Raw genomic sequence first — 13458 nt, 5'->3', positions numbered from 1 at the left:
AGTTCATATATTTATTATCTAGAAAAAGATCACAAATGCAGACAAAGACAAATTTTACTATTTTCAAACACAACGAATCATTCAACTCAGTCAAATGGCAATCACAGTTTATCCTGCACTCATTTGATTTGTTACCAAATGAATATCAGGCTATTTTTTATTTTTAAAACACTATTACAGTTCTATTAGTTCTCACTTATTTTCGTTTTGTATCTTTGGCATTCTTTATACATTTTTTAAATTCTAAAAGATGCAGCATGTATCAAGGGTATCTGTGAGAGAATGTAGACATGTGAATAGACTAGTTGTATAACATCTTGACTATAGTAACTTCACTGTTTCAGTCCACTAATTGTGGAGTCCACCATTGTTTCATCTGAATGGTCCTCGTCTCCTTTAACACTGGTGAGATTGTACGTTTTAGATCTTTCGCTTCTCTTGCAGCTGAAAAAATGCATGCACAATTAGATCAACGTTGTGAAGATCACAAAAAGTTTGCCATACAGCCTGAGTGAACTTTTACAGAAAGTTTCTGAAACCAGAAAATCATGCAGTTCAAATGTTCATGATGTTTATGATCAACCCCAGATACAATGCAATATTGGATAACCCCCCCTACTCCACTATCCATCCGCTATACCACCTAATCTGCACAACCAACTTGTTTCCACATTCACAATATTTTCATTTTACTGCACAAGGTTTTGCTAAGCCTGGCCTTTGGGGTCTCACCATGGGATTGTTTGCATGTGATTGATGCTCTCCGGGAGCGGCATTCCCAGGCTCTCGGGCAGCAGGAGGCTGAGCAACCCGGAGAGGACACTCAGAGTACCCATTAATATGTACGGCAGAGACCGGTAAAAGTTCCCTGCGTAAGAAAAACACCAAAAAGAGGTTAGACCAAAACAACATTATATAAAATAAGTATTGAACATGTCAACATGTTTTTTAGTAAGTATACTTCCAGAGAGGCTATTTGCATGAAATGTTCTACAGACATTAGTATTAACGTAGGTAATCCACACATATTAAAAAATCCAAACATTAATGTCCCTAAGTAGAGTTATGAGTAAAAAAGTGGAATGGCACAGGGAAAAAGTATTGAACACACTAAGAAAAAACAGTACACAAAGGCAAGGAATGAGCTGGAATCTATACATAGTTAGAGAGTAATTATCCCTCCTATCTGTGCAAATTAATGTAAGCTGGGTTAGTACATATTGATGAGCTATAAAAAGATTTTTCGTTACCAAGTTGTCACACAAGAAACATGCGTGATGCCGGAAACTTTGTAGTCACCGCTTCAACCAAGTGGACCCTGATCATAGTCAGGAGTGGCTATGGTGTATTGGAAAGAAAGGCGGAGGCATTGTTGGAAACACAAAGACATCCTCAGCACTAAGTAGGTGGGCTCTGTCTTTCAACCTCCGGTCTTGCCCATGACGCTAAAGTTGCTTTTGGCCAGGGACCAGATGATAACTACATCCATAGTGAAACGACAAAAGTCAGAATGAAACGGGACAATGCAGATGAAGATGCTTTGCTTGCAGTCTTGCAGAGGTTTGGCCTTTTCTTTGCCAACCTGTCCCAGACCCTGCAACACATTGCAAACAAAGACTTGGCCACACAGGATATTGAAAGCGAGCTGTTGACAACACCACAGAAAGGTCAAAGTCAATTAGATACATTTGTTGTTGAGAGGCTGTTGCCATCTGGGGGAGGGGGGAGAGTCTCGTTCAGGGACAAACTTAAAAAGAACAAGTATTTAACTCAAAGGCAGTGTTTACTAAGATTCTAGCTGCTGGCATTCCATGTCCCAACCACCTTGATAACAGAGACCTTCGGGATGAACCAATGCTCATCATTGATGGTCAAGCTCTGGTCATTGCCATTGGAAAGCCACAAGCAGCAAAGAGTTTTGGGGACCTTGCTGATGTTTTTGTGGAATCTGTTCTCAGAAGTGGAGCACAATTCCAGCGAATTGATGTTTTGTTTGATCGCTACCACACACATTCTATCAAAAGTGGAACACGAAAGCGCCGTGGAAGAGGCTTGGTGGCAATTAGAAGACCAATTGAGAGCAGAGATTTGCCTCTTCCTGCAAAGTGGGAGAACTTTATTACTCATGCAGACAACAAGGCTGATCTTGCACACGTTTTATCCCAACAGCTGATTGTTGGAGCTCCAGCAAATAAGATCATAGTTGCTGCAGGTGGCTTCAGTGATGAAGAGAGAGTTGAAGCCTCTAATTCAACCTTTGACACTGACTGCTTGGAAGCCAAGCATGAAGAAGCAGACACAAGAATTGTTCTTCACTGCATTAGAAGCAACGCATCAAATATTGTTGTCTCAGCGAGAGACACTGACATCTTGGTACTGCTGATTGCCCATTTCCACATGATCTGGATGAAGGCAGGTACAGCAAAGGACAGAAAGTACATTCCAGTTCATGCCATAGTGGAACATTTGCAGATGGAACCACAGGTCCTCGATCTGCTTCCAGGTTTCCATGCGCTTGACTGGAAGTGACTTCGTACTTTGCTGGACGCACAAAAAAGTCATGTTGGGATGTATTTGTACAGCATCATCATCTGTTAAAGGGTCTTGGTGAAGGTCCTGATCTTAGTGAACTCACCATTCAGAATGTAGAACGTTTTTTCTGCAAACTGTATGGAGCAATGAATGTTGACAACATCAACGACGTTCAAGTAAGCATGTTTGTGAAGGGCATGACAATAGAAAGACTGCCACCAACCAGAGATTCTCTCTACTTCCACATTCAGCATTCTCACTTCCAGGCTTTGGTCTGGCAACCCCCTGAGACCATGGGATGGAAAATGAAGGAAAGTTCACTTGTTCCTCAACTCATGTCACTACCTCCGGTTCCGGATGCTTGTGAGGAGTTTATCTCCTGTGGTTGCACCAAAGGATGCAAGACAGCTAGATGCAGTTGTAAGCCTAACCCATGTACTGCTGCTTGCAAATGCAGAATGTCATGTGATACTTGTATGAATCAATAATAAGTAAAAATAACATTTCAGAAAACTGAGTTTTACGGTGATATCTATGTTTTTTTTTTTTTTTCCCCATTCATACGGTGGTGTTTTGAAAGTGTCTGAGATGCATATTGTTTCAGTACAAAATATTAAGAACTGGTACCCTAATGAATATGTTATATAGTGGATTTATATTCAGGAGACATTGAACCTTCAAAATATCATGTATAACAACTTTTACCCTCAAATGGCTTCATCCAATGTGTACGTGTCAAATTTGGAAATGTATGCATATTAGCGCATATTTCAGTAGATTAAGCCTCATTTGCATATTTAAACATTACATTTCAGAAAACTTGTAATACAAAAAATACTTTTCTTAATGTAAGTGACAAACTGGGAAAGTTTTGTGGTGATACATAAAAGTTAAAAATGTTACCCTATCTACCAGTATTTTTCTCACCTGAGTGCAAGGCATCTATTTTTGAATGAAAATTCTGACAAACTGGGGACCTAAAACAAATTTTATATGGTGGATTTGTATTAAGGACAATTTGAACTATCTAAAAATGCTGTATAACAACTTTTCCTCAAAAATGCCTACAGGGTTACAGAATCCTGAAATCTGGTCCTGACTAAACTGGTTACAGATGCATTTCAAAACTTCAGAATCATCCAGTAAGCTGTATTGGAGCCATTATCTGCAAGTGGAAGGAACATCACTGCATCATCAATCGGCCATGCACAGGATCTCCTCACAAGATTTCTGACCAAGAAGTCAGAAGGATAGTCAGAAGTGTAGCCTAAGAGCCAAGGACCACTCCAGAAAGACTTGGAGGCAGCAGGTTCAATTATTACAGAGAAAATCATAGGTAATGCACTCCACCGCCATGGCCTCTATGCACGCTCACCCCACATGACTCTATTACTGAAGAAAAACATGTCGAAGCTCATTGGAAGTTTGCTACACAACATTTGGACAAGCCTATGAAATACTAAGAGAATGTATTCTGGTCAGGTGAGAGCAAAATTTAACTCTTTGGATGTCATACTACACACCATATTTGGAGGAGAAATGGCACTGTGCATCACCCTAAAAATACCATACCAACAGTGAGGTTTGGAGGTGGAGGCATCACGGTGTGGGGCTGTTTTCCATCTCATGGTACTGGCAGACTTCATACAGTTGAAGAAATGATGAATGGAGCCATTTTTTCTGGGAGAATCTTGCCATCCACCAGAACAATGAGGATGAGACATGGCTAGACCTTCCAGCAGGACAATGATCCAAAGCATTCAGCAAAGGAAACTCTCAATTGGTTTCAGAGAAAGGAAAATCAGGCCCTGACTTAAATCCAATTGAACAGTTTTGGAAGTTACCTAAAGATCAGGATTTACAAGAGGGACCCCTGGAATCTTCAATATTAAAAGACTATCTGTTTAAAAGAATGGGCCAAAATCACACCTGAATACTGCGACTGATTAGTTTCATCATAGAGGAAATGCCTTGAAGCTCTCATTACAAATAAAGGGTTTTCCACAAAGTATTTATAAGAAATTTCAGTAGGCGTGTTCAATACTTTTTTCCTGTGGCATTCCACTTTTATACTCATAACTCTACTTATGAACATTAATGTTTGGATTTTTTTATATGTGTGGATTACCTAAGTTAATACTAATGTCTGGTGAAAATTTCATGCAAATAGCCTCACTGGAAGTATACTTACTGAAACAAATGTTGACGTGTTCAATATTTATTTTCCCCGCTGTATATATATATATATGTTTAATTCAGTAATTATTAGTATTGATCTAATATTGATCCTACAATAATTAATGATATAATAATTATTTTTAATATTATACTTATTATAATAATAATTTAACTAAACTAATATTTATCCAAACCCAGTGTCTGAATGTTTGACTGAATAAATGCACAAGAAACGGATGCTTTTCTTGTGGACGCTTTTATCGTTATGGTATAGTTATGGTTATAGTTATCGTTCCTGGTGTGATTGGCTCTTTAGTCATGGATTTTGGGGGGCAATGTGATGTGGTTCTCGTACCCAGATAGATGAAGTATGGAGCAGAGATGCTCCCCACCCGGGATGCCATGGAGCAGGCGCCCAGTGCTGTGTTTCTCAACACCGTGGGATAGAGCTCTGCTGTCACAGCATACACGATAGCAAAGGCAGCCGTCACACCAAACTTCCCCAGCATCTCTAGTGTGATGGCAATACCGATCATATCTGTAGAGGGATACAAAATGGGTAACATGGTAATATGTGTGGTATAGAGGCCGTGAGTATGGAGAAAGTCCTGGTATTTTTGATGATATAGTAGGTACATTAATCATTGGTTAATGTCAACTAGCTTAAAGGCGTCAACATTTCGGTGTCCACCACTCTAGTTCATCCAAAACAAACCAGAAAAGGGACTCAAAGTGATAAATACCGGAATTTTCCTTTAAGGTATACTGTGAATATTCATCAGTATTTATCAATATTTATCAGTGCTTACAACTCCAGAAAGCATACTCTTATCTTAGCTAGTAATAATGAATAAAAAAACATGTTTTTGGTGTTATGCAAATATACATGTCAACAGTATCTGCAACAATACAGTACCATACTGTATCTTACTATGTGGTATGAGATGAATGAGAAGCAGCACAACGCCTCCCTGGAAGAGAGTGGAGAAGAGACACATGCGCCGAGGCCAGTACCGGTACATCAGCCAGGCGATGGTGTACGCTGGCAGCTCAATGGCCGCAGACAGGAAGCAGTTCAAATAGGAGTCCCCATGCAGGTTGGCCGTGTTCAGCGACAAGGCAAAGTATCCGATAGAGAGAGTAGTCCTAGGAAAGAGAGCGAGAGAGAAGGAGAGAGAAAGAGGGAGAAGGAGAGGGAGGGAGAGAGAGAGGCAAAGACTGATCTAAGAAGGAGAAGCTTTCTTTGATCTTCACCACAGCTTCACTTATTGTTTTCTGTTCCTATCCCACATGGCTAGAGACCGGGCACTCACCAGACCAGGCACAGCACGATAGTTATGCAGCGGATGTTGTCGGTCCTCACCAGATCACAGATGTTGTGGGACTGCATTTTTTCAGCTTGGTTGCCTGGCTACAGTGCACGTGTCATAACAAGTATGTTTGAAATGTGCGTGGCCAGTGTGGTACAAGACATTAATGTCACTCGAAAACAAAACAAAAGAAATGTCAACAATTTACTACACACAGCTATAATAACAGACTCACTTGCACCTCCCCATGTCAAGGAGAGTTCTTATATTTTTTCGGGGTCCAAAGTATTAACAGATTTATCTCCTTTTTCTTCTATTGCCTTTTATTAACCGCAACAGTCTAGATACAGATCTCAAATATTGTTCAATAATATATGAAAAACATGCACACACACACAGGGAAATTACTTACAGATATTTCATCATTAAGGACTTCACCAGTGTCTATTTCAGAAAGTAAATTATGACAAACTACAAAAACTCTACCATAACAATGAAATACACAATGCCAATGGTACAATCAGATACAAAAGTGTTGAAGAGTATTCTGCAGACTCTTAAAAGTGAACAGCTCTTTTACAAAACGGCATTTATGAAAACATTAATAATTCATGTTATTTAATTGTTTATTTCAGGTAATATCAATAAAAGTGTGTTGTTTTGATTGAGTAAAGATAAATCAAATAGCAATAACACAATTACAGTTCCACTGAAATTACTTGGAAAACAAAAAAAAAAAAAAAAAAGATTTATGAAAATGCATTAAAATAGTAAATACAGAATTTTGGAAAAGAGCTCTTCATGTGAACCCTGAGCTGTGGACCTATTAGTGACTGACATTCCCCATCACGGTAGGGCTTCGGAACTCTCTGCTGTGAGCCTCATTCCGGTCTCTTTGTGGAAAATTACAAAGGTCTCTGCAGCCAGACGAATGCGTTCACAAAGAGGCCACTATTTTGTAAATTCCTCGCCAATGTTGCACGCTTGAGTGATAATAAGTGTGGTTCTATCAACTACCTAAACTAGCTTTGATTGGTGTCAAATTCACCTCATGATTGTGTGGTGAACCAGAAGAAACCTTGTTCGTGCCTTCCCCCCAAACACACACACACACATACACACACACATTTTTTCAGCTGACATAAAATAATCTGCATTCTTTGGTATTAAGGAGGTTCTACAGTATTCATAGAGAGTCCAATTATATCCAAATGTTTTTCAGCACCATCCTGATGTCAGTACTAACATTTTAGACAAATTGGTGTGAATAGTAAATGGACAATATGCCTGCAACTTTTAACTTACTGTGGTAATTAAGATCATGGGTTGATGGGTCATTTATCAAATAGTAAGATGCTTTGTGCAGGGCAATGAACTCTTCAGGAAGAAAGAATTGACCCTTGGCAGCACAACCCTTTTATGGCCTAACTTCAATAACAATCAAGTTGTGAGCTGTTGGTGTCTGAATTTATAGACCTTTTCAATCTGTCCCTAGCCGGCTTTCGGTTTAAATGCTCAAAACAAATACAGATACTATATAGTGACATTATTTCGGACTATAGCGTAGAGCTCCACGAAATGTGAACAGTGAAACTTCTTTTTTTTATTTTTGTTTATCCCCGAGTTACCGTTAGCTCAGTGCCACAGGAAATGCCTTGGTATCGGACATGACTGTTTATGTAGTTGAAAGTGTCTATAACACCTAAAGCGAAGTTGACATTCTACATGTCCCTACAAGATATGGCAAATATGCAGAGTGCCACTGACAACAGCACGGCCCAACACACACACACATACACACTCACGTGTGAACATTTCTGACCTGAGTTCGCTCAAAGATGACCTCTGGGGCGGCCACTCCATTCCTTCTGGCGGCGTCCCTCACTATGGCCTCGGCCTCCTGCACTCTGCCCTGAGATAGAAGCCACCGAGGAGACTCTGGAATGAACCTTCAAAAACACCATCAACAGAGTCACTGCAAACCGGATGAGGAGAGCCTTGTTTCCATCAAGGTCATGCATATAATGAGAACTTTCCATTCCATTATTTTCATATATTGGGACCTCAAACGTTCTGATCCTGTCAATACCGGTTACTGCATATATTGCTGTGGTCCTCCACATCATTTTCACCAACTGAAAGCACTTCCACCAGCACCAGCTGGCACTTTGATTTTTGAAAGTGTTGTGTATGCCTTGAATGCCATCTTCCAAACATGAATTTGAAGTTTTTTGTACAAGCAGTCGTCATAGATGTGCATGTTGCTGTTGTACACACAAGCGCTTAAGGCGTGTCACATGACAGAGGTATAGTGTATGCTTATGATGTGTGCATCATTCAAATTTCCTGTTTATTTTTTTCTGTTTTTATAAATGTCCTGTTTTTTTTTTCAGTTTTGCCAGCACCTCCCCTTCCTTGTGTACCACCATAGATATATATATACTGTCAGTATATGATGTTATATATATATATATATATATATAAACACCCACCACCATAGAGGAACATAGAGGAAGCCTGGTAGTGTGAGGGCAAGCTGCAGCATGCGCCAGTCTCTGATAAGATAGGCCGCCAGAGGCAGCAGCATGTAGCCCAGAGCAAAGAACAGGCACACCCCCAGAGTCCCAAACAGGACTCGGATCGATGGGCTCAAAATCTCCATTCCTGTTGGCAGACAAGGGATTCAGATGCACCATCAAGTGAAGCTGTGTAAAAATATCCACATGTATATGTCATAACACACATCTTCTCACATACACACACACTCAAATAATCGCACATGGTACAAAGCTATTAAATCTACTGGCGATTACAAAGTTGGGCATGACCATTTTTGCTTCTCCATGACTTTGGTGTTCTCAGACTCTGGCCACCTTATACTTATACTATAGTGAGGGACGAACAGCTTTAAAGGAGAATTCCGGTGTGATATTGACCTAAAGTGTGTTGAAACATGATACCGAGTGTGAACGTATGTCTCATAGCCCATCTCGGCTTGTCCCCTGCACTCCAAAATCTGGTGCTAGTTAGCCGATGCTACCAACAGCTTGTTCAATGGTGGTGCTTCGGCATCGGGCTAGCCGTGCAAATAAATCACTGTTTTACACCATTTACGAGGCTCAATGTATCTCCACACTTCATTGGTATACTACCGAAGGCCCTGACATTTAAAACGAGACATTGAGAACTTTGAAAAAGCACTGGTAGTTTAAGAGCGACGATTAAGAATGAACAGGTATGATAAGGGATCAATAATTCAGTGGAAATGCATGGATTCCAGTTTCTTCCAGTAGCAGCAACTGGAATCCATTCATTTCCACTGAATTATTTTTGGAATCTGATCCCTTATCATACCTGTTCATTCTTACTCGTCGCTCGACTTATCGTGACTAAATTCAAGATGGCTGCAAACGCTAAACTTCGTGAAGATACTGTCTGTATAAATCGTCTTGTAAGTAAACTACCAGTGCTTTTTCAAAGTTCTCAATGTCTCGTTTTAAATGTCAGGGCCTTCGGTAGTATACCAATGAAGTGTGGAGATACATTGAGCCTCGTAAATGGTGTAAAACAGTGATTTATTTGCACGGCTAGCCCGATGCCGAAGCACCACCATTGAACAAGCTGTTGGTAGCATCGGCTAACTAGCACCAGATTTTGGAGTGCAGGGGACAAGCCGAGATGGGCTATGAGACATACGTTCACACTCGGTATCATGTTTCAACACACTTTAGGTCAATATCACACCGGAATTCTCCTTTAATGGATGAATGAGTAAAATAATAATCCAAGACAAACATAATAAATACCTAAAATAAATGCAGCTACATAGTTGGATATTTGTCCCATGCCCACTACGAAATAAAAGGCACAAAACCAGAGCCATGATGGGGAGAAGACCTGAATGAGGGTAAAAATTGTCTGAATTGCCATAGTCGAGAAGAGCACCATCTTTCTTCCAAACCTGGAGGACAAACAAAGACAAAATAAGGGCACAGAGTTGGTATCAACAAGAGTCTGTTTTCAGCTTGTCCCCTCCTCAGCTCTACAAGTCATTGTACTGCTTCGAAAAGGACATAACTTCATTCATCTTCACATACAGTATACTTGCCATATAACTTTCTAATGTAAAAGCAAACATGAATTTCAAGTGGAATTAATTTGAGAGTATCTTTATTATAAAGTTCAGCACTTCAATAAGATAAATGTTAAGGACAGTCTTACAAAAAGCATAAACAATGTATTACCCATCTGTGTAAGGTGTCACACATGTCACTTCTCCAATCTGTAGTGAAAGCTTTGACTGTTTATTGAATGGTTGTGGATACAGAGGTCAGCTGTTATGTAAGCAACATTCAGTGGGGCTTATGGTGTAGGTAAACATACCGAATACCACACTGAATAAATGTTTGGATATGGTAGGTCTGCGGTGCCTTATAGGTTGATCCATTTTGTATCTTCACTGTAACAAGATTCTGTGATTTTCACAGCATCACTGCTGTTTTTGAGAAAAATGTGTACTGTATTTGTGAATACAGGATGTTGCTGTGGTTTCGCTATGAATTATGGTCAAAAATGGTCAAACTACAGTAATAACAATTTGCTGCGAATCATAACACAGTAATAAATCTGACTCCTCCCTTGTCAGCTTTTTGAAAATTTTAACGTTAGGATGCAGCACACGAGAATTTCTAAACGGAAAAAAGTGAATAAATGTACTTGCTTTTCAAACTGATAACAAGTTGTCAATGGTTATTTATGCAAGTTTGTGTAGCCTAAACCATACCTAGGCCTAGTCAAATTTATCCTGGCTGTAGATAAAGCAGGATATGAATTTCCCAAAATTACTGTATATAATATTACAGCACTGGTATTACTACTGTACTTAGTTACAGTATGATCCATAAGTACTGTGATTAAAAATACGGTAGACAATTCAATACTGTATACATTACAGCACTGGTAGTACTACTGTAGTTTGCATTTACAGTATCAGGCATAGGTACTGTGATTTCATATACAGTAGGTGTACTGTAGAGTGAAATACAGCAACTTGCTGGTTATTTGCTGCCAGGAAGTTGCTGTAAATTTTACGTTAAACTTTTTACAGTGTTGTTCTTTTTCTTGTGTGCTGTTGGTGTGTTATTTTAATTGCTGAGCATATTGTATTGTAACTGCTATTATATTTGATAAATGTATCTCTCTCTCTCTCTCTCTCTCTCTCTCTCTAATCACCTGTCAGACATCTGTCCAGAGACGAAGGATCCAGTAAGGACCCCACAGAAGAAGATTGAGGAGGTCATTGGAGTTTTCCAGTCATCAGCACACACCAGATCCCACTGTATGATGAGCACAACACAGAGTTAGACGTGGTGTTATTTTATTTGCACATTGTTTGAAACCTGCTCACCTGTGCAAATATTGAATTTACCACATAACAATATTTCAACTTTTACTATAACCTACATTGTGCAATGCTGCAATGGCTCTACAAATTATTCACCATCCTTCACTGTCTATTCAAAATATTTCAATCAGGATTGCTGCCCATGTTGGTTAGGACAAAACTATGTCAATGTCCTTCACTGTCTATTCAAAATATTTCAATCAGGATTGCTGCCTGTGTTGGTTAGGACAAAACTATGTCAATGATTTACCGTTGCTCTTTCCCAATAAATAATGCTCCTTATTTAAGAACTGCCACTACATCTACGGTCATCATTTGTTCCAGTTTGTCCCATAAAGAGAGATATGGAGCTGACAGATCAAGGGGACATACACCTGCTACACATGTTACTTGGTCTTAGTTGTAAATAACCAACAGCACTTTGGACTGTAATGGCCCTACATGATTACAATCTGAATCAACCATAACTTTATAGGCTGGATCTTATCTGAGAAGCTTATTTAAGCTTCTGCTATTCATTCTTACCCGTAAATATGAACCTTGTAAAAGAAGAGACAAACTTGCTACATTGGCTATCTTAGTCTACAGGCCCACAATGTGTCTATGACTAAAATCAATGCAAAGGGAATGAGGAAAAACAGACACAAAACACCACGTGACCTCAAAAACAAATCATAAGTAGTGATTTATAAGGGAGCAAACCAAAGTGTAATTAGTAGGGGAAAATAACGAATGGTTAGTCTTTCGATTAGCCTACGTAGCTTTTTCGCGACCAGTAAACGTATGGTATAGGCTACTAATACACCCGGAAACTTTTATCAGGCTACATACCTCTGTTACAATGGTAGACGTATATTGCTGCCGGTCGTATTCCCATCCATCAGTGCAAAGCTCTTGTTCTATTTCTGAAACGTTCACGTCTGTCCATGGCTCGTAACCTTGATCTGAGTAACTTTTAATCAAATCAAGTCTGTGTCTGGTGCATCTACTGAGCCGGATTGTCCCACCGTGCTCTTCCCAGGGAATACTCACGTTTCTCCACTGAACTGTGATGTTGTAGTGTGCAGGGATATGACAGTGGTGAGATGGAGTGTCACCCATAAACACGATAGACAAACCAGTAAACCCATTAGGTATAATGCTGCAACATAACAGAAAGAACACTATCTGCTGAAAAGGTCCCCATTCCCCGAGGAAAACGGTCCGATCATCGTAATCAGACCCTTGCATCTTCATTGTGAGTGCAGGGAACCTGGGCTTGCGGTCGTCTGATAGTCCAGAGAGTGCAATTGAATGTGTTCAATGGAGTAGCCTAACATTCGATAAGATTCCCACCCTGGGAATTTGCTGTTTGTGTAAACCCCATCATGTGTTGTCCTTACAACACAGCGTCGCTATAATTTTATCTTTGTTAGATTTGTAGATTACCTTATAAACTGGTAGTGGTCCTTTGCGAATTTATATTTAGCTTGTTTTTGTTTATTTGCTCTGCTTAAATTCTGTGTTATGGGTAGGTTAACATAATGTAGGCCTATCGGCTTTGACAAATTGAAAGAGGATGTAAAATGACACTTTGGCCTGGCTCAGTCATCCTCAGTGATCACTACACTGTGTTTTCAACTTTTGAAATTTTGAATTTGAATGATTAATGTAGGCCTAGCCTATGTGTCGAAATAGCTTAGTGGCCTAATCACATTGTGCGTCAATGCAATGGAGTTATCTCATTGTTAACTAAAACCACTTGTGGTTCAATTATGATAGGCTTATATAATAATATTGCCCAAGATTGGTAGGCCTACCACCAGAATGTTTGATGTTTTAAGCCAATAATACCACAATAAAACGATTAAAGGGAATGTATGCTATAATCTATTTTAAAAACAGCCCCTACAAGATGCGTTGTGATTCTGACCTTTTGAAGATCGAAACTATCTCAGCAAAAGAGACATGAAACTGCCGCAAACAGCCCCTATTGGCGATTCTGACCTTTTGAAGATCGAAACTATCTCCCTGACCCCAGATAGCAAAATCAGA

At 39.6% G+C, this 13458-nt stretch overlaps 1 protein-coding gene across 1 annotated transcript; it reads right to left on the bottom strand.

The window, feature by feature from the left end:
- Positions 1 to 287: 287 nt before the first annotated feature.
- Positions 288 to 12654, bottom strand: slc22a21 (solute carrier family 22 member 21). Its single transcript, XM_076273606.1, has 10 exons — positions 12256 to 12654; positions 11253 to 11356; positions 9827 to 9981; positions 8513 to 8684; positions 7843 to 7969; positions 6024 to 6121; positions 5642 to 5856; positions 5066 to 5248; positions 733 to 868; positions 288 to 444 (listed from the first exon to the last, which is right to left on the bottom strand). The coding sequence occupies exons 1-10, from the start codon at positions 12652 to 12654 to the stop codon at positions 333 to 335; spliced, it is 1701 nt and encodes a 566-aa protein (XP_076129721.1). The 3' UTR covers positions 288 to 332.
- Positions 12655 to 13458: the final 804 nt, after the last annotated feature.

Source organism: Alosa pseudoharengus, unplaced genomic scaffold (genome assembly GCF_046254945.1).
Source record: "Alosa pseudoharengus isolate Yale_2024_CS ecotype anadromous, Long Island Sound unplaced genomic scaffold, YU_APseudo_1.1 YU_APseudo_1.1_scf_8, whole genome shotgun sequence".
NCBI classification, from domain to species: Eukaryota; Metazoa; Chordata; class Actinopteri; order Clupeiformes; family Clupeidae; genus Alosa; species Alosa pseudoharengus.
Note: the sequence above shows the minus strand (reverse complement) of the source record. Positions and strands in the feature narration are given on the sequence as shown.